This window comes from Salminus brasiliensis, chromosome 1, assembly GCF_030463535.1.
Source record: "Salminus brasiliensis chromosome 1, fSalBra1.hap2, whole genome shotgun sequence".
Lineage (NCBI taxonomy): Eukaryota > Metazoa > Chordata > Actinopteri > Characiformes > Bryconidae > Salminus > Salminus brasiliensis.
The window spans coordinates 67,281,509-67,308,492 of NC_132878.1; the positions used below are offsets into that span (position 1 = coordinate 67,281,509).

Below are 26,984 nucleotides of genomic sequence, written 5' to 3' on the forward strand. Positions count from 1 at the left end.
CACTGCTTAGGAGCAATAGCTTTAGGCAGAAATGAGACTTGAGATCTCTTTCTTGTCTTGATTGAACAGGAATTACTTCATTCAGAATTTCAGAATAACAGCTTTTTAACCCTGATTAAACACATTCAGTCATATTAAAACAACTGACCAGTCAGCTTTACCTTACCGTTTTATTTCTTGAACAGAAATAAGAAATTACATGAACAGTAGTTCTCCAAAATATCCTGTCCTCTATTTGTATTTTCAGGTTTATGAATAGCTTATTTATGATTTCACTGTTTATATTCTTCATTCTTGTTACCAGTCATCCTTTTCCAGCCCAAAATAAATAAACAAGTAAACCGGTATTATTATTTGGGCTGATCTCAGCACAGTGTGAGGCTTCATTGAGATCTGTACTAAGACTGAGACACATTTGAGCAGCAGGAGACATGAGCTAAAGTCTTCTTTGTCTTATCTTCTGATCTGATTTTTACTTAGGAGAAACTACAGAGATATTATGGAGACTTTTCTCTGCTCTGGGAGTGCATTTGCATGTACCTGCCTATTCAGTCTACAATGTGTTCCACTCATTCACACTAAAGTACAATTTAATGTTTCAGCTAGGACTTCTATTTTAATAAAAGGCAAATACATGACAGCAAATGAAAATAGAGCCATTTATATATTAATATAAATATAGATATGTATCAGTTCTAATGGCACAGCAACAGAAACAAGCTGTTTAATGCTAAGGGATTTAGATAGGTTGGAAGACAAAGATAAATTATCAGGCAACTGTGAGACATGTGCAGAGTTTCCAAAATGCTGTAGGAAACTGCTCACTGTTTCATCTGAGATTTTCCTCACAAAAGCCATTTTTCAGTTGATCTCTATTTGTCATGTCCATATAAGCTTTTTTGCCTGTTCAGAGTGTTACGTAAAGTTTGTGTAAAGCTGCAATACTTGCGTGTGCAGATGTGCTGAGTAAGCAGGATCTGATAAAGCTCTGTGATGTGACTGGAGCGCATTATCTTTCAGTCCCAGCACAGGAGACCTGATACTCTGCACATTTCAGTGTTTCCCTGATCTAACACACCTGATTCAGCTGAGCTCATTACTGAATCCTTCATGAGCTGAGTCAGGTGTGCCAGAGCTGAAGTGCAGCAAAGCTGCAGAGCAGAACGTGGACTCCACTGGACTGGGACTGGAAACCAGTGCTGTAATCATAGTTACAAAATCGTGGTGTGAATTCTGAAATCAAGCTTGGAAATTGTAACAGAGGAGAAGGGTTTTGTAGCACAGCTCCAGTATGAATGCGTCAGGATAAAAATAGCAGTGGAATCCCCCCCCTCCCCTCACCAACACCACCACCCCACCCCCTGCTGCGGCTCCAAAGCGCTAATGCTTCTGCTTCTTCCTCCATTCCTCTCTTCTCTTCTCATCTTCTCTTCTCCTCTCTCGTGTTCTGCTTGACTCTCGTTTCCCTCTCCTTCTATTTTACTCTCTCCTCTTTTTCCATTTCATCTCCCTCTTTTCTTCTGTAACATTCTCTTCGCACAGTTTTTCTCACAGGGCTGGTTTCTGTCTACATCACATTTTCTTTTTTTTTCCTGGTTTGTCTGAATGAGTGCCTCTTGGCCTTTCCTCTAAACTCCCTGCAGTGATGATGACAGAGAGGTGATTCCTGAGAGGAAGAGAGTGAAGGCAGAACGGGTTTCAGTGAGAAAAGGGAAGAGCAAGATCGTGAGCAGAAAGAGACAGCAGCGTGAAGAAAACGAATGAAACCCAGAAGACTAGAGATCTGAATGTCAGAGAGAGCGAAAAAGAAGGATGGAAGAAGAGCTAAAAATGAGATGTGAGGAAAGCAAGATGGCTGTGTGTGTGTGTGTGTGTGTTGTGGCTTGTGGCTGGGCTGTAATTGCTGATGCCGTCCAGAGGATTGAATGTAATGAAGGTAGCTGCTTACAGCCAGCTTCATTAGAACAGGGAGAGAGAGGGGGGGAGGGGGGGGGGCAGAGAAGTAGAATTGAGTTAAATAGAATAGAGATTTCTGAGTAACGTAGAAAGAGCGATAGAGAAAGCTGAATTGATAATTGTGGATTAAAGACAGATAATAAGAGAAAGACATGAAGAATAGACAGATAGAATAGAGTTAGATTGAAGGAGAATATAATTAAATAAAGTTAAAAAAGAGGATACCAAAGACAAAGAAATGACTACAATATAATAGAAATAAATAGAATATAAGAGCTGTGATGGAAAAGAAGAATACATTGAAAAACAATACATTGTCTTTATTGTCAGGTTTAACATCAAAAATACTGTTTGAGTTGAGTTGCAGCACCAGAGCAGCAGAAATACAGTGTGCCATAATACAGCGGCAAAATAGCAATCGTGCAGTACAGACAGCAATAATGCACGAATCAGCAACATCAGTGATGAATATGATCGTGTCCAGGGAAATAAGCAAAGTGCAGAGAGAGAGAGAGAGAGAGAGAGAGAGAGGAAAGTGAGGGCGATGTTAGAGAAGGCTCTGTATTCAGCGTTATAATGTTATTGCAGTGTTGGGGATTCCCCAGGCTGTGTGCAGGGGCTCCAGCAGTTTCCTCATAAAGCCTGGCAGTGCAGTGATTTCCACAGGGGCTTCCCTGCTCCAATGTGGAGAACACAAACAGAGGTGCTTATGCTTATTATAGGCAGCAGAGAACGAGAACGGTGGTTCTTTCAAGAGTAACTGAGTTGTGGTACAGTACCCATACTTTAATTATAGTACAGTTTATATTCTTTTGAGTTAGATTGCAATTCAGTACCCATAGTTTCACTATAGTACAGTTTCTATTCTTTTAATTGAGTTAGATTGTAATACAGTACTCATACTTTACTATAGTACAGTTTCTGCTCTAATAATTGAGTTAGATTGTGATACAGTACTCATACTTTCACTATAGTACAGTTTCTGCTCTTTTAATTGAGTTAGATTGTGATACAGTACCCATACTTTCACTATAGTACAGTTTCTGCTCTTTTAATTGAGTTAGATTGTGATACAGTACCCATACTTTCACTATAGTACAGTTTCTGCTCTTTTAATAGATTTAGATTATGATACAGTATTCATACTTTCACTATAGTACAGTTTCTGATCTTTTATTTTGAGTTAGATTGTGATACAGTATCCATACTTTCACTATAGTATAGTTTCTCCTCTTTTAATTGAGTTAGATTGTGATACAGTACCCATACCTTCACTATAGTACAGTTTCTGATCTTTTAATTGAGTTAGATTGTGATACAGTACCCATACTTTCACTATAGTACAGTTTCTGCTCTTTTAATTGAGTTAGATTGTGATACAGTACCCATACTTTCACTATAGTACAGTTTCTGCTCTTTTAATTGAGTTAGATTGTGATACAGTACCCATACTTTCACTATAGTACAGTTTCTGATCTTTTAATTGAGTTAGATCTGATACAGTACCCATACTTTCACTATAGTACAGTTTCTTTTAATTGAGTTAGATTGTCATACAGTACTTATACTTTCAAAATAGTACGGTTTCTGCTCTAATAATTGAGTTAGATTGTGATCCAGTACCCATACTTTCACTATAGTACAGTTTCTGATCTTTTAATTGAGTTAGATCTGATACAGTACCCATACTTTCACTATAGTACAGTTTCTGATCTTTTAATTGAGTTAGATTGTGATACAGTATCCATACTTTCACTATAGTACAGTTTCTGCTCTTTTAATTGAGTTAAATTGTGATACAGTACTCATACTTTCACTATAGTACAGTTTCTGCTCTTTTAATTGAGTTAGATTGTATTCATACTTTCACTATAGAACAGTTTTTGATCTTTTAATTGAGTTAGATTGGTTTACAGTACCCATAGTTTGAAAAGGTTAATGAATAAACATTTGATACAGGGCATTATAGACAGTCAATTAGCACCATGCTAATTGGTGGGGTATGAGCTTCCATTACCTGATAGCTCCAGTGTAAAAAGAGAGAATCAGGCATCAGAAACCAAACAGGTCTAGGCTGATCAACTAATTTGATATTTGGTTCAAGTACCCTTTAACATTTATCAGCACTGGGACTCACTCTGGCTGCCAATACTATTAACCTACTGGCAGACCAGGGATTGGCTATATCTTTGAAATCAAACACAAGAGCACTCTCTCTCTCTCTCTCTCTCTCTCTCTCTGTCTCGCTCTCTCTCTCTGGGCGTGATTTCATACAGTGCTTCTCCTGATTTTGTTTTTCTTTGAGCTTTATTACAAGATCTGTGGTTCAACAAAGCATTCACGTTCATGCCAAGGTTACCCTGGGGGGAAAGAATCAAAAATACAGACCGTGACGATAGCCAGAGTGCTAAAACTGGGACGAACTGGGACAGTACAGTGTTTGTGCCGTGCTGTTCGCAGGGGACGGTGGATCAGACGCGCAGTTTGGTTTAATTCCGTGACTGCGGCGGCACTGCATTTGATGGTAGATTGTGCTTCTGCGTGAAATCTGCTTTACTGCCTGCAGTGTTCAAAGACAGAGCGTGTGGTGTTCATGCCGAGGTCAGCTGCTTTACTCAGGTGACACGCAGCGGCCAGGAGGAACAGCTGAGCTCGCGGATTTACACACACACCCACACGCCTCACATCTGGCTAGTAAGCAGCTAAGCACACTGGATAGAGAGTGTCAGAGTGTGTCCAACGGTGTAGTTTGGGATAGTGAAACCCCCCAAGTCAAGAGTAGTCTTAGTTGCACTTGAACTCATTTTGAATGTACTGAGACCCTTTTCACACCTGCCCTCGTCCACTTGGCCTCACCATTTCCCCTCGGGATAATCCCTGACACATCTTAAGGGCCATTCCATGGCATTAGAGTCAATTTTTTAAACAACTTTAAAATGCTTTATGTTTTAACCTGTTATATTTGATTTACTGGGTTCATGCTGCATTCATGACAACAGTTTTTCTTAGCTGATCAACTACATTTGGGAGAAGGCGATGGTAAAAGAAAGGGGGAAGTTTGATTTTTGGTGAATTCACTTAGTCTGTTTAGCTCATCATAAAAATAGAATGTCTGCCATGTGCGGCACTTGTAGAACCTGCATGAGTCTATGTAGGGCTATGTAGGATAGCTTATCTGTAAAGAAGCCTAGTTAAAGAAAATCCTAGGTAAAAAAATCCTAAGTCATAATTGCAGCACTAAATATTAACAATGTGTGTGTTTCTCATACCAGGAAGGTTATTCTAATGTTCTCTATAGCCATTAATACTACACAGATTGTTTGATTGTGCTTTTGTGCTTTTGTGCTCTCTACCTGCTTCAGTGAAGCCATTACAGTAATTTGAAGAAATTTGTTTTTCTGGCCAACACTATAACTTGGCCAGTGAAGGTATATGTTATTATATATATATATATATATATATATATATCAAGCAAATGGACATTACCTGGCAGAGAGAAATACTGTCAGCATTGGGAAGCGCTTAAACCTAGTCATGGACAATGTATGATTTCCACTTAAAATGCTGTGTAGTCTAGGCTTAATCACCTGCCCTGAGGGTCAGTAATATGGGTCTGGATTGTAATGTTCACTTTCACAACAACAAAACTCAGTGTTGTAGTAGTTATCAAATAATATGAAATATGTAGTAGTTATGGCAGCTAATCACACAAGTGCCCTTAAACCTGACAGGGATTGAGTATATCAGGTTTGAGTATATACACTATATCACAGTAATGATGCATATACACTTCACAAGAGAAGCCAGACATGCTCTGAATGTTTAATGTGAGACAATATAGAGAGATTTTATTACCATGCTAATCGGTGGGATGTACATTTCCATTACTAGTTAGCTGCAATAGTCTCATAGCTCCATTGTCAAACACATTCTGGCCTGCATTTGATTTTAGGCCAAACTATCGCTTTAACAGTCAGTGCTGGGAATCACCCAGACATCATATCAACTGCCTTTCGCTTTAAACAGACTGGCCATCCGTCTGTCTTTCAGCAAAAGAAGCACCTTGCAGCATGGAGCTACAGGCCCTCGCGTTTGTGTAATGTGCACATTACTCAGAGGTCCAATCAGCCAGCTGCCATTCGCCATAGCTCCATATCAGTGAATTATTTGGGGAATTATTCAAGTGCTTGTAATCACAGAGGAGGATGACGGGTGGGCTGCAGCGAGCAGGAGAGAGAGAAAGAGCACGAGAGGGAGAGAGCGCATCCGGCTTTCACCTCCATATATCTCCTCAGAATGGGGAGACAAAACAACAAAGAAAGAGAGAGTCCACACAAGGGGCCGAGAAAGACAGAGCGGATCATTTCCGAGCAGGGAAGGCACCTGTGTTCTTTTTTTAGATGAGTTGAATTAATCTGAATTCATGAGTTTTTCAGGTAAGTTATGGTATCAGTTGCTAATGTGGAGAGTTAAGCTGCACTCTTTTCACACAGGTCAACATAACGTATAACATCTGTTTGTCTAAATGCATTTCCTCTCCCACTTTTTTAGAAACCCCTCTCTTTTGTAGCTTCACGTTGCTGGTGTACAGTTGATTGTAGCCCATCTGGTGGTGTTAGCCATTCTCTCCACCGCTATGTTTTGAACAACTGTGTTCTTCCAACTTTGTGGAAACATTCTAGTTTGGGGAAGGACCTTCTCTGTTTCAGCATGACTGTGCCCAAGTGCACAAAGCAAGGGCCCCCACTGAAAACCTTTGGGATTAACTAAATGAACTGAGAATGGAAATGGCGAGCCAGGCCCTCTCATCCAACATCAGTGTGTGACCTCTCAAATGATCTTTAGGATGAATGGGCAGAACGTCCTACAGACACACTCCAAAATCTTGTAGAAAGCCTTCCCGGAAGAGAGGAAGCTGATAGAGCTGCAAAAGTGGGACCAACTCCGTATTAATGCCTATTGATTTACAATGGAATGTCAAAAAAGCTCCTGTAGGTGTAACGTGTAGGTGTCACAGTACTTTTACTGGTTTGTTGTGGGCATGTTTTGGTGGGCGGAGATCAATGCAAGTGGGCTACTGTTCTTTTTCATAAAAGGAAACAAAAAAGACATGTGTGAGTTTTAACCCAATCAGTTGTAGTCATATTAGATCATACTAGTCTGGATTGTGCAGCTCTATGTGTGAGTTGACAGCAGCGAGTAGTTTTTTTTTTTTGTTCAAATTGTGGCTCCTATTGGCTGATGCACGATTGTGTCAGAGTACGTTCCCTATTAACACTACTCTGGACAATGGACTACAGCTTATTCAGCAATGCAGTTTTTGATGGATACAAAAATGTCCTTGTGAATGCAGCCTGTGGCCTGTCTCACATGTCTTATCATGTGATATCGTTGTGATATCAACGGCACCATACGTCTTGCTGTTCATTTTAGCGCCCCTGTTTACAGGTTAGAGCGTCCACACCTAACATAACTCGTTTCCATTGCTGACGTATTGTAATTGTCTTTGGTGGTAATCTTCTATCTCCATTAGTGCTGAAGGTCAGAACACAGTAGCTCAGTCTGGTTGCATGTTGGCCTTGTGCTGTCTGCTTACAGCTGTCTGTGCAATTTGTTTTCTTATTGATGCTGTGCTCTGGTTTTATTTCCTTTATGCCACCAGACACATTTTCTAATTAGTTTAAAGGGTTTTTTAACATTTATTATTATTGTTATTTTGAATATCACATCCAAATAAATGCATTTTGCAGGAAAATGTATGATTTTTTGGTTCACAGGAACTATAGCTACAGCTATAGCTAGCACAAACAGAAACACATGCAGAGGAAAAGAAACGGATGGGGATGAAATTAAAGAAAAATGTCCCTTCCTCTCAGATTTGTCAGTGGAACTGTTGCAGCAGCTTCATTAGTAAGTGTTTCTTCAATATTCATAGAGGAGTTAATAAAACATCAATAAGATGCCAAGCCTTCCCCAGCAGGCCTTCTGCAGAGGAGCTCAGGATTTCAGGGGCTTGAAATGAGGCTAGGTGAAAAGGATTGGGAAAGTAGGGGATGTGGTAAAAGAGGACAAGGTGAAAAGAAGAGTGGACTAATCAGAAATGAGTTAGTGTGTGTGTGTGTGGTTAGTTAGTTAGAGAGTGATAGTGGGGCAGCTGATCGTAACTCACTGAAAATGCTATGCCAGAGGAGAGACCACACTCTGCTGGAGTGTTTATTGGCTATTTGTAATGTTAGATCTGTTTTGAAAAACAAATATTGTTTGGGCCCTGTTTATTTGATTAATATTAATCACCTTTAGTCTGATCAACCTGCTCAGGCCAAAACTGTCACGGGCTGAAACTGAAAGGGGCAGGAGAAGGCTCCCTGTGAGTTCTGGCTTTTGGCTTTTTTCCATTGTTATACACATTGTGTGTGTGTGTTTGTGTGTGTGTGTGTGTGTGTGTGTGTGTGTGTGTGTGTGTGTGTGTGTGATTTATTAAGAGAGCTAGTGGATGGAGCACTTCAGTCTTCTAGTTCTCAGGGGTCAGCACATTTCCATGACAACACACACTTCTCATAAGAAGGCTGTAAGTGTGTGTTTGTGTGTATATGTAAGAAAGTAAGAGAGAGAGAGAGAGAGAGCATGTATATGTGTATATTAGTGTGCCTTTTATTCTCAATAAAGCTTACTTGTATATACACGCACTGGACACTGGATAAGAAACCCCTACCTTGTGCTTTCACTCACTGGCCACTTTATTAGAAACCCCTACCTTGTGCTTTCACTCATTGGCCACTTTATTAGAAACCCCTACCACTCACTGGCCACTTTATTAGAAACCCCTACCCGGTGCTTCCACTCACTGGACACTTTATTAGAAACATCTAGCTTGTACTTCTACCACACAGGACACTTTATTAGAAACCTCTTTCTTGTACTTCTACTTACTGACAATTTTATTAGGAACCCCTACCATGTGCTTCCACTCATTGGCCATTTTATTAGAAATCCCTAACTTGTGCTTCTACTCACTGGCCACTTTATTAGAAACCCCTGCCTTGTGCTTTTACTCACTGGCCACTTTATTAGAAACCCCTACCTTGTGCTTCCACTCACTGGACACTTTATTAGAAACCCCTACCTTGTGCTTCTACTCACTGGCCAATTTATAAGAAACCCCTACCTTGTGCTTCCACTCACTGGCCAATTTATAAGAAACCCCTACCTTATGGTTCTATTTTCTTGCTCTTTTATGAGTTCCTCTGACCTCATAGCTCCACTACTCAAGTGTTCAGTTACACACTGTAGCGTATTTATTGCTGCACAGTTTATCAGCCTCCTCTACTCCATTCATCAGCTTCTGACCACAGGACCGCTGTTTTCCAGAGATTATTAGGATTGTGGTTCATTCTCAGCACTGTAGGGAGCTTGATAGTGTTTATGGTAGTGTGTGATGCTGGTATGAGTGTATCAGGCACAGTGGTGTTGCAGGGGTTTTAACACACGTCACAACTGCTAGGTTGAGGCCCACCACCCTAAATATATCCAACCAAGAGCAGCTCTGTGGTCAGAACCTGACCGCTGATGAAGGGCTAGAGGATGACTAGAGGAACACTGCATCAATTACAGTCTCTAACTCTACACCAGGAAGGTGGAGCTACAAGACTGATAAAGTGACTGTAAAGTGTATATGTGTTTATTATGGACAGATTGTATGTTTGCAGGGAGTTTGCAGACAAAATGTACTCAATAGAAAAGATTGCACTTAATTATAGAGCATATATAGAGAGAGAACAGCAGCAGATTAAATGACGCACACCAAGTAGCACACTTTGCATGTGATACTTGGAAAGTACTGTAATGTAGTTTTTCAGTCTGGTTGAGAACACTGGTATACAAAGAGTCTCTGGTACATGAGACCTGTGAAGCACAGCACACACTTGTCCCCTCACTCCTGGTTGTGATTTTAGCTAGCATTTTCCTGTTTTTGTTGGAGTAACTGTCTGTATTGTCCAAAGAAGACTTTCTACTTAATTTTAGAGCATTGCTGTGAGGCCCTTTTTGCATTCAGCGCATTAGTGAGCAGAGAACACACTTCCACTGCTCCGCAGCTTAATGCTGGGGGGTTTATACCCCTCTAGCCCATGCCTGGCATTAGATATGGTGCCAATAGGGTTAGAGCCCTGTTCTATAATGTACTTTTCTACAGGGATGTGTGTTCATTTCCATTCATGTTCATGTGTGTTCCATGTTCACATCCAGTAGCTGAATGCATTAATTCCAACGGGTGTCCACAAACATTTGGACATATATTGTATGTTTGAAAGCAACCTGTGTGAAACTGACCGTGTGAAGCAGAACAAACTGATATCTGAAAGTTGTGAAAGGTGAAAGTTGTATCTGATATCTGTCAGGTGTGACACCATTTTTGTGAGGAGTGGAAGCAGTCAGGAATTTTTATAACATTAGCTTTATTGATGCTAATTCTAATACTAGTTTATTACCATTAAAAGCTACAATGGTGCTTTCGGAAATTATTATATAGATTAAAGGTGTAAATTGCAAACAAAAGAATACAAGTACAAATTGAATGTACAGTATATTAAACAGAAACATGTAAACAGCGCATCTAATATCTACTGTGCATTAAACTGACCGCAACTATGTGGATTTCATTCTTGTTGGCTATTCATACGTTCATGTATCCACACTTCCGTCCAGTGCTTTTTATTATTTTTTCCTAGAAACCCAAGTTTTGAGCTTCCAACTAAGTTCCTGCACTGGATATAAGAGGTCTGTGCTCTCATGGAAACACCCCCAATAAGGTGTTTGCATCATGTGCAGGAGCTTAACCAGTCCAATGCAGGCAGGAGTGGGACAACACATGCTTGTATGTTTAGAGGAACAGCACAAATGAAATCATTTAATATATAGCATTAATAAATAATAAAAAAGAGAACAACAAAACCATTGCTGCAAAGCAATTAATTATGCATATTGTTCCAATTCGTGCATCACTACACAAAATAGTGTGCAAATAAGAGTGCCCCCACCACTGGACATTCAGCATGTGAAGTATGGAAGTGTGGGATTTAGAGCACAGCCTTAAGAAATGGTGAAGTTACTTTTTTTAAACAGACAAGTAAACAGACCCAGTGGGCAGAACGTCCATATTTTTACTGCAGAAAATGATTTATTTGTAAAGAAACTGTGTCAAACATTAGCTGTCAGTTGGCCTCTACAGGACAGCATGGATGCAAGTGGGCTGAAGTGATCAGGTTGTGGACAGGAGCTGGACTGAAACAGTCCCACACAATACCTCTAGTGGACATTGTGATGAAATGTTAGCCCTTAAGACTGAGATTTATCCATGTGATATTCATAATCACTTCCCTGTCAGTGATCACTCATTTTACATGTCAGTCCGCCGGCCTCTTCCTGTCAGTATAGGTAATTCTTGCCCATGTTCAATAGTGAAGATCACTAGAATTTCTAATGATGAGCAGAAGTTTGGCTAGTGAGACTAATATGACTGGAAAAGGGATGAGATTGGGAATTGTTATGGTTTCAATGTGGAGCCAACTGTCTGATTGTGTGCTCTTTGTGAAACAGATGAATGCTCTGAGGTCCTTTGCTTCACTGGAAGGAAATGATTGATTGGTTTGTATTTAAAGGCTACCGTGGTGTTCTTGTTGGTTAGAACTGCTGGTTATTCTAGTTTCAGTTCTGTTACCCCTTCACACCAGCTATGGGTGCTCCCATTGGGCTGGTAGTAAGCGACAGTCTTGGACTGTCACTTCAATACATACACACAGTGTAATTCAGTGGTTGGGATGTAAACAGTCCATCTGAGTCGGGTGTGATGTGAAATGGTTTATTGTTGAGAGACGTACTAACTCACAGGTTCAGTTCTAGAACAAAATGTCTGTATTGGAATATCTGTCCACTCAAGATTACAAGATTACAAGAGCAGCTATGCAGCCATGCAGTCTGCCCTTAGAAACATTAGTGTAAGAATGGGTGGTTCTAAAGAGCTCACTGAATTCCAGCATTGTACTGAGGCCACTGTTGCAACAACAAGACAGCTGGTGGAATGTCTTCCCTTCCCTAGATATTCCACCATCAACTGTGAGTGGTGTTACTCAACAATGGAAGTGTCAGACCACGTAAAGTTACAGAGTGGGGTCACAGAGTGCTTAGGAGCATAGTGCAGAAAAATCACCAACGCTCTGCTAACTTAATAACTGCAGAGCTCCAAACCTGCTGTTAGCTCTGCAAAGGGGGATGTTAGAAGGAAATTGGGGTGCACACATCAGCACAGTGCTTGTTATATAAGCTGACAGAAAAAGAAGCTAGTCCACACTTTAAGGGCTTTTCACACGGCGAGTGATAATTGTGTGTCCCCCTCATTTTCAATGCGAGGCGAGGTGGACAGGCAGAGCAGAACGGGTGGCACAGCATGAGCTGCGACAAGCAAGCTTAACCCCAAGAAAACCATCACACGAGTCCCCGAGGTGAGCATATGTCCTCTCAGCTCCGAGTTCATCTTTTGTGGTCGTGTGCAAGAAAATGAAAACAAGAAGTGAAGAGAAAGTAAGCTTACTGCAGTTGTCCTGCTATGCTAACATAGCTAGGGGTGTACTTATGCTAAAAATGAGAGCTCTAATTATATTCTAGTTCTCCAGCAGAACGTTCCAGCTTCCGGCCTTGAATTTGTAACAGATTTATTAAAATCCCAATCATTTAACTGTGGGTGGATGCAGAACACAAGCCCCGCCCTTCCCTGCTCACTTTACTCTGATAGGCCACACTCAGATGCCTTATTGACTGTAGTTCAAATGAAAAATGATCGATAAGAGAGTCTCTGAAGAGACCGTGGAGAGCATTGTGATACAGTGTGGCCTACTGAAATCATCACACCCTTAAAGGCTAATCGATCTACTGCTCAGTACAGTACAGGAGTTAGCTAGCCATCACAACTGCATTTCAAACTTCAAACTGAGGTTACAGTGCATGCTTTTGCGTCACCCTCTAGAACCGGCCCTTCTTTGAAAAGTGCCAGCTCAGCTCCACTGCTCCGGCAGCCACGGCCCAAAGGCTTCTTCTTGACCGCTGCACCACTTCCATCGTAGACGGCACACGGTGGAGAGTAGTGATTAGGGGAGCATTTGGAACACAGCCATTCCTGTGTCTCTGCAGCAGTGGCCCACCTCCCCTCTTACATAAGGCTCCCCTCTTCATTTAGATTTGACTTCAGTAGATGAGAATCATGGCAGGGGTTGGCTCCCTCCGCCGGATATCAAAGCTTTTTTACAATCGTAGCTGAGAAAGGGGTGGGTGTGTGGGGGGGGGGGTAATCAAACCCAGCCGTGGAGATTAGAGGCCCTATTGTTCACACCCCCTCCATTCTGCAGTCTACAGTGAGCACCAGGATCAGAGAGCCATGTGTGTGTGTATGTGTGTTTGTGTAAGTGATGGCATGGTCAAATGTGTGCTCTGTGCACACCCTGTACTTTTGCATGTGTGGTGATAGAGTCACCTCTGTGATGTCTGTATGTGCAATTGTGTATGTGCGTAACTATAGCACTGCTGGGTGTGTCTTTGATGATGGATGCTGTGTTCCTGCTGCTTACCCCACTGCTCCACTCAGAATTAACAAGGTTGCTAAGATACGGCGGGCTTATATTAGATCAGGTTATCTGCTGTTATTGCTGTTACTATATTTTCCCTCAACGCCGTGAAACCTTTATTCATTTGGAAATTTACCCGGCCTCAGACTGAAGGCAGCATGCATGCACGCGAGCCTGGCACAAACCCTGCATCCCGGGGCTCTGGGCGCAGCATCCAGGGAGAGAAGAGGGAGCCCCCACCCCAAAGCCTAATGTCCGCCCCTCCTTTACAAACAGCGAGAACAGATCAGCTGCATTAAGCCCAGCTAATCTGCACCCCCGGGGCCACTGGCTTCGTCTGATACCCGAGAAGACGTGTGAGGAAAACAAATCCGTGAAGTCATCTCCGCGAAAGCTGATTGGCTGAGGCCGCACTCCTCCCACGTGCGCTTTTTGCGAGTTGATAAGCCGCAGCTCCAACTTTCTAGAGATTAATGCGGACATGCACTTAATAACTCTGACCACTGCAGCTGTCATAACCAGTACTGCTTGTCACAGCTCTCCATCCACTTTATTAGAAACCCCTTCCTTGGTGGGGGTCTCTAAGTTTCTTGATAGATTTTGATTCTGCCAACTGGATTTCTGGGTGATTATGAAACAATTCTACGTGCATCTCAGTGTGATGTAGCCTGCATACTGGCTCACTTGTTTCATCTATTGGCAGTGCCTAGTTTTTCCAAACTATGCAAACTGTGAAAGCAGGGGTACGGATTTTGTCCGACAAGTATGAGCAACACTGATAGGCAGTAGCCTACATACACAAACTAAGTGAACAAAAATCACCTCGTTCTTATGAACTCTGATGCTGTATATCTTCACTTTTCATTTTTCACTTTCTGACATCTGGCAGTTCTTCTGTACGTTGTCTCAGGAATCAGTTTTATTATAGTAATAATAATATGCTGTGTATTTAGAGTGTATAATATTGGTGCGACAAACCAGACACACATGTTTAAAAAGGCAAAGTAGTATACAAGCCAGGCCAGGTCAAAACCAGCGATATCAACAACTAATACATGGAACTAAGCAAAAAAGGAAAGTCAAAAAAGGGGAGGGTCAAAACCAGCAAGCAAAGCAAAAAGGCCAAACCCAAAAAACTGTAAGACATACAAACAGGGTCTAAACAAGGGATACAGCTCAGTATGCAACAGACAACACAATGACAGTACTTCGCAAGTAAGAACACAAACAGGTAAGTATGCATACACATTTAAACTACACACTGGTGAACTGTGTAAATGCTCTGGTGAGGTGGAACATGAAAAAAGAGGGAGAGAGGGAAAGCATGACAGATTAAATTTTATTGGTCTGTTATTGAAATTTTTACTTTAATCTGCAGATTGCCAGAAATATCTACACCAATAACGAAGAATGTGGTGTTAGTTAATCATCCCAGACCCCCCAAAAATGAACAAATGTTACAAAAAAGCCAAACATAGGATAAAGACCCTCCTCTTTAAAATTGTACCAGTTGTATGCAAGATGAGTAGGACTCCTTAGCCAAGGACTGGCGCAAGGGCAGAAGTGTTTGCATTATCAGCCCTGACCAAAATGCAACTCATCCATAAAGTCAATGCTGTTTAATATGTTAAAGCCAAACATACTGTATTAGCTCCCCCTCTGGTCCCAAGGAAAATATGGATGTCATAAACTGTTTAGCTTTTAATAAGCTAAGCCCAGTGAGTAGAAGTACAAGCTAGGGGTCTCTAATAAAGTGTCCAGTGAGTGGACGTACAAGCTAGGGGTCTCTAATAAAGTGTCCAGTGAGTGGACGTACAAGCTAGGGGTTTCTAATAAAGTGACCAGTGAGTGGAAGTACAAGCTAGGGGTCTCTAATAAAGTGTCCAGTGAGTGGACGTACAAGCTAGGGGTTTCTAATAAAGTGACCAGTGAGTGGAAGTACAAGCTAGGGGTTTCTAATAAAGTGGCCAGTGAGTGGTTTGTATTATGTGCTTAAATAAATGTCTGCTTTCATGTTCCCTGGGTTTGTCCTCATTCCTCTTAGCATTTCTGTAGTTGCTAGTGTCCAGCTGCTTTTCAGCATGTGTTCTCACTCTGCATCAATTGGTCGATTGATCCTTTGTTTGCTGATTGACCACATCTATTAGGCCCTTCCCTCCTGCATCCTCTGCTTACGGCTACAGCTGACAACACAGTTCCTGTGCTAGCATTACTGAGCTAGCGTTCATTTAGCACATGAGCAGGTTTATTTGAGCTTAAGCTGCAGTGAAGCCAGTGGCCAACATGAGCCTGCAAGAGCGTGCAGTCTAGTTAAACGTTAGCATGCAAGTTAATGGCATTCTGATGTTCCTCAGTCTGGTGGGAACTTTTAGTTGTAGGAGTGAAAGACTAACAGCAGGCTATGCCTAGCACGTAGACTTGCCATATAGTCTTTGTCACTTTCGAGCGAATGTTAACTGTTAACAGCATTGAAATTCTCCTTGTGCTTATGACTACTATTGCTCTCTTCGTGGTTGAAAGAGTACACTGTAAAAGTTTACATCGTTGTTGTTGTTTTTTGCACAGCATAGCATTGTATCATTTCTAAACATTATAGAAATGAGTAGGGATGCAAATTTGAACACACTCTGTTGACCAGTGACCAACCGCCATTAGGGTGATTACTTAATAGGAATATTAGGATCTGCTAAAAGTCACAGAATTTAGGAGGCTGCCCAACAAACCTAAAAATTATAGACACGACCCATTAAAACATTATTTTATAATTAAGAATTTTGGCTTTACTGAACTGAATGTAATATGGCAGTTATGCAGTCTAATTAAATGTACCACTTATTTTTAGCTCAACAAACCCATCTATTGTTGATGTCTAAATACGCCTGCAAATACACTGTTTAATATAATGTGTGTGTAGATAGGGTGGGGCTAAACTGCTGTAGGCTGAGTAGGTATATGTATGAACATGGTATTTGTGACTTCATACAAAGACTGAATTTAATATGAGCAGCTTTTATATATATATATATGGGCTATTGATGACAGGGTTGTGGGTTCGATACCCAGGCTCAGCAAGCTGCCACTGTTGGGCCCTTGAGCAAGGCCCTTTACTCTCTCTGCTCCCCAGGTTCTCTCTGCGCCCCTAGTTCACTAGTGTGTGTGTGTTCACTACCATAGATGGGTCAGATGTGGAGGACACATTTCAGTGTACATAGTACAGTGCCAAATATGTGCATCTTTAAACCTTTAAATATGAGCCTTATGAACAGAATGCATAAATGTCTTTTTTGCAACTTTTTTATGATATAGACGTTTTAAAATTTCCATCTATGTTATTTTTATAAAGCTACAATATTTAATGAAAGAGCTCTGTTGTACTTTTTAGCATCTAATGATATAGTACAGTTGTTGCCACTACTTTGCAGTGAATGCATCAGATTTTTTTGTTAGAATGTTAGGGATTTAGAGCTGTGGGACTGTGTGTATAGTGATTATCTTGTTGTGGGGGCCATATGTCCACTGGGTGATGAAAACATGAAAATTTAGTGAATGTGGGACATTTGGCTACAGACTCTTTTTTTTTAGAAAAAGTACGGTTGTTTGTCCAGCTGGTCTTTTGGTTGCTGAGGTCGAAGTTAAGGTTGGGTTATGTTGAGCAGAGCACCACTGACACATAAAAAAGCATGAACGAGTTGGTGTGAGGTGTTTTGTGGCAGGCGTTGTTTGCTCCATCCAATCCTTTTGTATGGGGATGAGGTTGAGTAGTGATCATCCAGCATCCTGAGCTCACTGACACTCTTGTTGCTGAATGCAATGAAATCCTCACACCAATGCTCCAAAATCTAGTAGAAAGCCCTTTTCCCTGGACCGTAGAACAGTTACTCCAACAAAAGCAAGGAAACTCAGAAGAAACAATGAATGAGTAGTTGTCCATTTAGCGTATGTCCTGAAGGACGTGTCTAACACTGTGAAGTCAAACAATGCTGCTGTGCATGTTTTGCTTTGGTCCAGTTTTTTTTAGGCTCAATAAGGTGAGTCAGGTCGTGTGTGCACGTAAATGTACACTCACCGAGCAGTATTAGGAAGACATGTGCATCTGCACAGTAATGCAGTCATCTGATCAGTCTGTCATGTGGCTGCAGTGCAGTATATAAAACCATGCAGATACAGATACAGGCCTGCAGGTTCAGCTAATGTTCACATCAAGCATCAGAATAAGAATAAAAACGTGGCATGATTGTTGGTGTCAGGCGGGCTGGTTTGAGTATTTCTAGAACTACTGATCAATAGAACAAGAGTCTCTGGTGTTTACTTGGTTTGAGGTAATAAAGAATAAACAGCCAGATGGAAACTCAAACCTTGTTGATGAGGGAGGTCAGCAGAGAAAAGTCAGACTGATTCCAGCTGACAGTAAGGCTGCGGTAACTTGAGGTAATTTGAGAATTTCAGTCAGCCAGGAACAGAAAGCTGAGGCTGCAGTGGGAACAGCATCACCAAAGTTGGATATTTGACTGACTAACGTAGCCTGCTCTGATGAATCTGAATTCTGAATGACCATGTTAAAACCTAAATGGACTATTAATATTACCACTATGAACTATCATTACTCTCATTACTCTTACCATCACTGCCATGACTAAGAATATGTTGCACACCAGAGCAGTTTAACAGTTTAGATGGTTTGGTATCAATAATTTATAAATAGTTCTGATTAGAGGAGGATGGGTCGGGTCCCCTTGTGAGTCTTGGTTCCCTAGATTTTTTATGTCTTTGTATGTTGTTGATTTTTTGTATTTTACTGTTTACTGATTGTGTAAAACTGCTTGTGATAACAATAACAGTTGTAAATAGCACTACTCAAATACATTTTATTTAATTTGGTGTGAATGAATTTCCACTGAGGCACACAGATGGTAAAATTCAGAATTTGGCACCAGCAACATAAATCCATAGATCCAACTATAGGAGAACTTGTTAATGTTAATGCTCATTAATGCCTGTTAATTCAAATCCATCATTTTATGAATGGCACAGCCTATTTGAGTATTGCTACTGACCATGTGTATCCAGTAATGACCACAATTTGTCCATTTTCTAATGGCTATTTCCTGCAGGATAATGCCCCATGTCATAAAGAAAAAGCTCAAACTGGTTGAACATGACAGTGACGTCAGTGTTCTTTGGTGGCCTTCCCAAGATGACCAGATCTGAATCCAATAGAACATTTTTGAGATGTGGTACAACGGGAGATTTGCTTCATAAAAAGCTTCTGAAAAATATGCAGGAATTAAGTCAATATGGACCAGAATCTCAAAGGAATGTTCTGGGAGCCTAAGAAAGGGCTACCTGGTCATAGGACTGTCTTGTGTGAATGTAGCTTGTGTGTGTATGTGTATCTGGAGCGGTCTGGGTTGCATCTGAGGTTTGGGCCTCCCTCTTGTCTGTAGTTCTGTGCAGATGGGGGAGCAGCAGGGAGGCTCTTAGCAAAGCCCTCACTCCAGACACCTTTTGGACCAGGCTGGCATGTCTCAGCATGAGCTACAGCAGCGGCAGCACACAGGGTTCACTAGCCTTTACATAAACCCTTTTACACCAACTCGGCCCTGATCAACACTGTTAGCTAATGCTAAGAGGGCTGCATTTGTAGATTGAGGTTGTGCTTTTGATTTAGAAACCCAACAGCATCTTTACGTTACCCGTGGGGACATGGCTGTGGCTTTATACAGCTGCCATTTTTACAGCCAGCCGAATGGGATCATCGGAAAGGGACTGGCAGAGGCAGGCGGGGGCAGTTTCCTCTGGGTCTTGCTGCTCACAGGGTACATTCCCATTACAGCGTTCGTATGGAATGTGAATGAATTTTTGCCTACATGTGAGACAGATGTGATCAATGCTGTGTGAACACAGATCAGTTCCGATGCTACAAAGGGTTCTTTGAGCCTTATGGTAAAATGGTATTTTAGGGAACCAGATTTTTTTTTATGGCATCGCTTTGTAGCACCTTTATTTTTTAAGAGTGTATGGCCTAGCAGGATGTAAAGAGTGGCTGAACAGTGGATATTTATACCGTGTTGTTACATTGCTGTTACATGCATCAGTAATTGAGTCAGAATTGTTTCTGGGACCACTTTAAACTGATTCATTTCATACAGAACTCAGAACTGGTCATTACATGCTGAATAGGACGTGGCAAAATAATTGCTCTTTAAAATATAAAAATAATTGCAAACAGTGACACCTCTCTGACTTTTAGCTTAACTGGCAGCCATGTGGATCCACTACCAATGAGCTTTGGAAATATTTAGTGAGGCCATGAGATACAGGTCAGATATTTTACAAGTCAAGAAAGGAAGAGTCTGTGTGTTTGGACGTAGCCAAAAACATAGAGCATCACTTCCTCACTCAAGAGAGTAAACTTTAAGCGCTTTCATATACCGTTCAGTCCGTTGTCTCAGTTTCCACTGCTCTTGGAGAGATGGAGATCAAGTTTCCGTTGTTCGTTTGATGAGGTCATGTTGTCTGTAATAGTTTGCAGCAATCAAACTAATAAAATAAAGTTGTGTTTTCACCATCCCAAACATCACATTTCCTCTGCAAGATATCATTAGTTATACACTTGACTGATTTAATGTTCAAACACATTATGCTCAACATCTTGATGCTTGTAATATGAATGTAGCCATATTTATTGTGGGTGTATAATACTTTCAGTACAATTTCTAAAATGTATGCAAATGTGAAACGCCCCCCGAAATCCTTACCATGAACTACTGTCAATGACCAGAACTAGGCCCCTGGGAGCAGCCTATCAGAGTAAGATGTGTGTATAAAGGGGCGGCGCTTGAGAACTGTTGAATCAACACATTTGTCCACATTATGAATTACATTGAATCTTGATATTGGAATCAAAACTCTAAATCCTAAACATTTTAAAAAAGAGTTCTCACGATATCTTTTTGTCACATGGTCCATTGTAGTTGTGCATCTGCTTAACTTTGATTGGTACAATATATTTAAGGGCCTACTTAATTACAGATCTTAATTTGGCAGTTGATTGGTCCCCATAGTTCTTAGTTCAATGTTCTCATGTAAAAAACTTCCTTACTTATTTAAACTTATGTAAGCATACGTTTCAATATCAGTACTGTTCACGCTACACTTTATATACTGAAACTGAAACTGAATGTGCGTGTTCATACCCATTTACACTCGTTCAGTTTAGTTTTAGCTGTGAAGTCCTGCCCATTCACTCTAAAGATATTAGGAAGTTTCAGCACACACTGCATTTTAAATAAAAAAATCTAGTCCAGCAAATCAGAACAGAGCTTATTTACATTTACGGCATTTAGCAAAAGTGCTTCACTGTTTACCCAAGAATAACCTCAGCTAGAAAAAGACAAAAATGTAAAGATACCTCTAAGTTTAGACTCTACTAAACACAAGTCAATATGGAGACCATAATACTCTAGACTTCGCCGAAGTATTCTCGGAAGAGGTGGGTCTTCAGTCTGCGTTTGAAAACAGCGAGCGACTCGAGCAACTGTTCGGACACCCAGGGGAAGTTTGTTCCACCACTTCGGTGCCAGGACAGAAAAAAGCCTGGATGCTTGTCTTCAAGTACAGAGGGGCTGGTCCATTCTTGGCTTTGGCTTTATAGGCCAGCATTAGGGTTGTGAATCTGATGCGTGCAGCTACAGGAAGCCAGTGAAGAGAACGCAACAGACGAGTTACATGGCTGAACTTAGAAACGTTGAATACGACCTGTTCCACTGTCCCATTTACATATACCTGTCTCTTCATTTCTAAAGAACATGGTAATATTAACCACATTTTCTGGACCCCCCTTCTGATGAATGCATTCAGCTACTTTAAAAAGAACCTGTTGCTGACACAGATGTGCAAATGCACACACACACACAGCTTGTCTAGTCCCTGCAGAGAAGTATTGCCAGTAGGACTCTCTGGAGCCAATCAACAGGAACCTATTGGAAACATGCCTAATGGCATTCGTAGGCTAGATGGGTATAACGCCCCCTAGCATTGAGCTGTGGAGCAGTGGAACTGTGTTCTCTGGAAAGAAGGATGGTACTCCATTCAATATTTTTGGGATGAGCTGGTGATTTGGGGATGAATTGGGGTGGTGATCATCCAACATCCTGACCTCACTAATGCTCTTATTTAAACTCTTTTTTCCTCTGTCCTGTGCACGTGCATAACCGCCCATTTTGCTGATTGGCTGAAATAGTTGAGTGCTAATTGTTGTGTTTTTTGGTCCAAGTGGCTTTATTTGTTTCCAGAGCTAGGGCTGTATATGAACGCTGGACAGAGCAAAAAGCTAGCGAGCCATAAGGAAACATTTACTAAAAAGTGTACCGGATTGAAATCATATACAGCGCCTTCAATACCCTGGATTTCGGAAGAAACAATAAACAAGCAGGTGTCCCAATACTTTTGTACTTTTGTATAGTGTGAGTAGACCACAATGTGGTATCTGGGCTCTTTAATAGGGTAGCTGAAACCGGCCATGATTGTATGTAAATGCTCTACATGTGGGGGCAGTTATTGGAGGGAGAAAGAAACCAAAGGGGTCTTGGCCTGTGTGTGTGAGTGTAGTCCCATCAACGGAGTTAATTGAGAGGTATTTATTCAGCAGAAGACAGCAGGGGGAATCCACAGCTGCTGAACGACGGACTGCACAGCACGACTGCATTCATCTACTCATCTATTCTGCTCTTCTTCTCCATCTTCTGACATGCGCCACGCTCCTGCACAGGACGACATTAATATTCCTTTGAAGAATGTTTCTGGCGCATGCACACACACACACACACTTTTTCTCTCTCTCTCTCTGTGTCTCTCTCTCAGTCTCTCTCTCTCTCTCTCCAGTGCCGCACTCATTTTTATAACCCCCCTCACACTCCATCTTTCCTGCACTCCCACGCTATTCTTCTGCACAATTACTACTGCTGTTCAGAGGAACACTGTTAGGAGTCCCCCCGTGTGCACACACACATAGCGATTGTATGAGGGGCATGGTGATTGGTTCATGGCGTTCCTTGCCTTCTTAAAGGGAGAGCAGGGAGCGCGGGATATTTTTAGCCTGGGGTTAACAGAGGAAGAGAGAGACAAAATAGGAGGGAGAGACCAAGGAAGGAGAGAAAGAAAGGTGCGAGAGTGTAGAGAGTGAGGGAGAAAGGAGGGTAAAGGAAAAAAAGGGAGAGAAGTAGAAGAATGTTACTTCAGAAAGCGAAAGGAGAGAAGAAGGAGAAAGAAAGAGAGAGAGAGAGAGAGAGAGAGAGAGAGAGAGAGAGAGAGAGGGGAGGTTCCTTCAACTTTTTTAATCCCCTTTCTTTCATTGATGGACATTTACACCACACACTGCATTACGGCCCCACCCATCCCTCACACAGACTCTTCTGAGTGATGCTGTCTGGCAGAAGGTACTTGATTGCCAGACTCCTCGACACACAAGCGGTGAACCGAACTGACCTGACCCCCACACACCACACTCAAGCAAAAGCCCTTTAGACTCTTCATTACATAGGGACTGAACTGAACCCCACACACCACACACACACATCTTAATTTAATGCACCCCACCCGGTACCTCCTTGCACACTTTATCAAGAAACATTGCTGCTACATACTGTATTAAAGTTAAACTCATGTTGATGCTTCACTGACCTGTAATAGGGAGAGTAGCACGGCCCGGCACGGTAGTACTCTGGCCCGGCACAATGCTAACTGCACTAAACGACTCTGGTGAAGTGTGCAGAACAGCGCTTGCGACAACTACGTAATGCTGCATAACCCAGGTTTGTGTAAAGTTGTAACATTGTAATATTACTCTACTGCATCCCCAGCTAGAATTTTATGTTATGTATGAACATTACAACTTTTAGCTCTTATGTATTTTTTGGACGTTCATAAAAATTATTTAACTTTTTTTAATTTATGTTTATTAATTTTTTCATATTTCCAAAAATATGAAGGTTTATTATGTGAACTTTTTTTTATCAGTGTAATTTCAGAAAATGTTATATATTTTAAGCAAATGTGTTAAGCAAAGATGTTTTAATTTAATTTCTTTTTAATTGTATTTAATTTAATTGAACACAGTCATTAAAGATTAATTACCCATCTGAAAACGATGACATTATGTATTAATTATAAATGTTTGATTAATGTTTTTAATGTATTTTTAGTATTGAGGAAATTACTTCTGATGTTTCACTAATATTATTAACTAACTAACTGTGAGTGGTGTATAAGAACCATTATCACTTCACACATTTTTAGAACATTGCTGTAACGCTACGAGTTAACGTTTTACTGTCTGCTGGGTCAGTCCACATGCTTCTGTCACTTCCAGTGTCCGTCGTGTATCTCTTAGCTTGTCCAGAAATGCTGTGTAGAGCGTGGTCTTTACACTTTCAGTATTGAGTGCTGTGTCAGTGCTGCACTGTCCTGTCTGGCTATTGTGTTGTATTTATCATATTTATTGTACTGTTCCTGCTTTGACATGCATTTGTTTGCATATTGTCTTGTGTAGTGTTGAGTTGCTCTGTGTCGCGCTATGGAGGTCCTGAAGGAACCTCATTTCGACAATAAAAGCCACTTGACTTGATAAAATAATAACCCTGTAAATAATGTTAGCTCTGGTGTTTATATTTTGTTATAAACTAAGTTGTCAGAAGTCTGTTGAACTGAAATAAGAGTAGAGAGAGAGGAATGATGGAGGGAGAGAGTAGAAGCAGAGGAAGGAGTAGAAGCATCCATATTGCAATATCATGCATTATAACTAAGTGTTGCTCTGTCTCTCTGACACACACTCACCCAGCCCTGCTCTCACACTGAAGCCCTGCTGGGGTTAGTGCTCCCGGAGGAGGGTGTGTACTGTAGTGTATATGATTTGATTGGCTGAATGACGCAGCCTGAAGGATCTGTATAATTTCCATGAAAATGGTTAATGTGCAGCACCTTTAGCTTGAAGCTAGCATAACATTGAGATAAAACCAATGAACATGCTAGGTGAAATTAGCATTATTGCAGTGGTGGTAAGTGAATACCCTGTTATCTCACTTTTACCAGCTGCCCCTCAGTATTATTCAATATTTATACCCTGGCAGCTAAAGAGTATTGCTCAGGTCTTTATATGACATACACAGACCTGCACTGAATGTATCTGAGGAATCTTTCTCTTTTTTGATCTGCCAACAAGACAATGCAGGACCCCACACCATTCGTCAAGTGATTGACGAGTGGGTTGATGAGTAAGGAAGTTATGTGTGATGTCATGGCAACATAATCAACAGATTTAAACCTCCACGGGAGCCTGTGGGCAGAGGTGGGTAGAGTAAAAGTAAAAATACTTTAAATAGTTACTTGCATGAGTAAGAAAGTAAAGAGACTACTAGTGCTGCAGTCCTCGAGTTCGGTCTGTAAATCAATAGTCATGGTCTCGTCTCAGAATAGTGAGGACTCAGATATTTACTCAAGACCAGATGAGTGCAGAGCTTCTCATTTGCCTTTTTTATGTCATGGGAGCACAACTGTGTAAAGTGAAGCACAATATAAACTGAGAGAAGACTCTCTGCAGCAATGGCACGTTTATGAATTTCTGTGCAACTTGCCTTTAGAAGGATGTGGAAACTATACTGCCTCAGCGTGTCACTCGTAAGCTGCTGGAGTAAACTACAAAGCACAGAGCCTCCACCTCCATCTTGTGTGGTTTCTGGTATAAAACAGGCATGGAATAAAACAGCCTATTATATGCTGTTGATGGACAAATAAGCTTAAGTAAGTTTGTCTAATGTAAAAAAATAAGCCTCTTGAGATCATTGATATCATCCATTCATGGTGTTAGTCTTGACTCAGTATCGCTCATTTGTGGTCTTAGGCTTGACTCAGTCTTGCCCACTCCTGGTCTCTGTCTTGACTCAGTCTTGCCCACTCCTGTCGTTGATATTGACTTGGTCTCACCCACTCTTGGCCTCAGTATTCACTAAGTCTTGCCCACTTCTGATCTCTGTCTTGACTCTATCTTGCCCACTCCTGCTTTTAGTCTTGACTAATTCTCGCCCATTTGTGGTCTTAGTCTTGACTCAATCTCACCCACTCCTGCTCTTAGTCTTCACTCAGTCTTGCTCACTCCTGCTCTCTGTCTTGACTCGATCTCACCCACTCCCGATCCTGGTCTTGACTCAGTCTTGCCCACTCCTGGTCTCTGTCTTGACTCAATCTCGCCCACTACCGCTCTTAATCTTGATTCAGATTTGCCCATGTCTGACCTCAGTATTGACTTGGTCTCACTCACTCTTGACCTTCTTGTTGACACAATCTCGCCCACTCCTGGGTGCGGTCTTGACACGGTCTTGCCTACTCTTGGCTTTGAGTCTCACCCATCCCTGGCCTTGGTTTTTCACACTTCTGGCCTCAGTTTTGCCCACTCCTAGTCTTATCCACTCCTAGTCTCATGTGGTTGACACCTGCTCTACCATCATTTGTCATTGGACAGTGCACCTACAGATGTGTGTGTGTGTGTGTGTGTGTGTGTGTGTGTGTGTGAATGTTTGTGTGAAAGACCACATGTCTGAAGAACTGTTCTAAATAAATCCTCTGTGGACTGTCCAGATGAAAACTCTGTGGGTAGGCTCAGACACTGACCAGAAATAAGTGGATAAGAAGATGCATGAATGAATGAACTTTCTATTACTCTTCCAGTACTTTGAATGGGTTTACTCACATAGCTGCTGTTTTAATGATATATAATGCTACTCTAGTGGTGCTACATTTATTAGTAGAAATGAAAGAAAAAAATCTAGTTCTGATCCTTCCCCTGTGAAAACACAGACCTAAAGATCAAACTGCCAGCCTTCTGTCTGTGTTTCTTACCAGGAAAGAGCTGTATCTGTAGTATGTATCTGTATCTGAGTCGAAAATTTCTACCATCACTACAGACATTCTGAATTTTGATGCCCACCTCTAATCACTACTGCAAATCTTGGTGGCCAATAAGGTCAGAAATGGTCAGTGGTATCATTTTCACTGACACCAACTGGTCTGGCTCTAGTCCTTCACTGCTCTAGGCCTCTCTACCACCATCATTCATTCCAAGGATCATCGTTTAGTGTCTTGAAATGCCATTTTTACTGTTATTTACATGCATACGTGTTCTGTCTTTCTTGTTTAACAGTGAGTGACAGCTGTTTTCGTAACCTTGCTGAGGATCGCAGTGGCATCAACCTCAAAGACCTAGTGCACGACCCTTCACTGTAAGTCAAAACACACACCCACACTCTAAAATACACTAGTTAACTGAGGGCACCTCGTCTTCTTTTGAAAATGTAATGAACCTGCAAGTGGCTTTGCTAACATAAAGCAGCTACACTGTATGTTCCGACGTTTTCAGACAGCTCT

General features: G+C 41.4%; 1 protein-coding gene across 8 annotated transcripts in view; it reads left to right on the plus strand.

Moving 5' to 3' along the window:
- The window catches only part of gphnb (gephyrin b), a 114,858-nt gene that overhangs the window by 14,933 nt on the left and 72,941 nt on the right, over nt 1-26,984 (plus strand). For all 8 annotated transcript variants that reach the window (XM_072687285.1, XM_072687294.1, XM_072687314.1 and 5 more), the window contains exon 2: nt 26,761-26,839. In XM_072687285.1, coding sequence (XP_072543386.1) covers nt 26,761-26,839 — 79 coding nt within the window. The remainder of the gene's footprint in view (nt 1-26,760; nt 26,840-26,984) is intronic.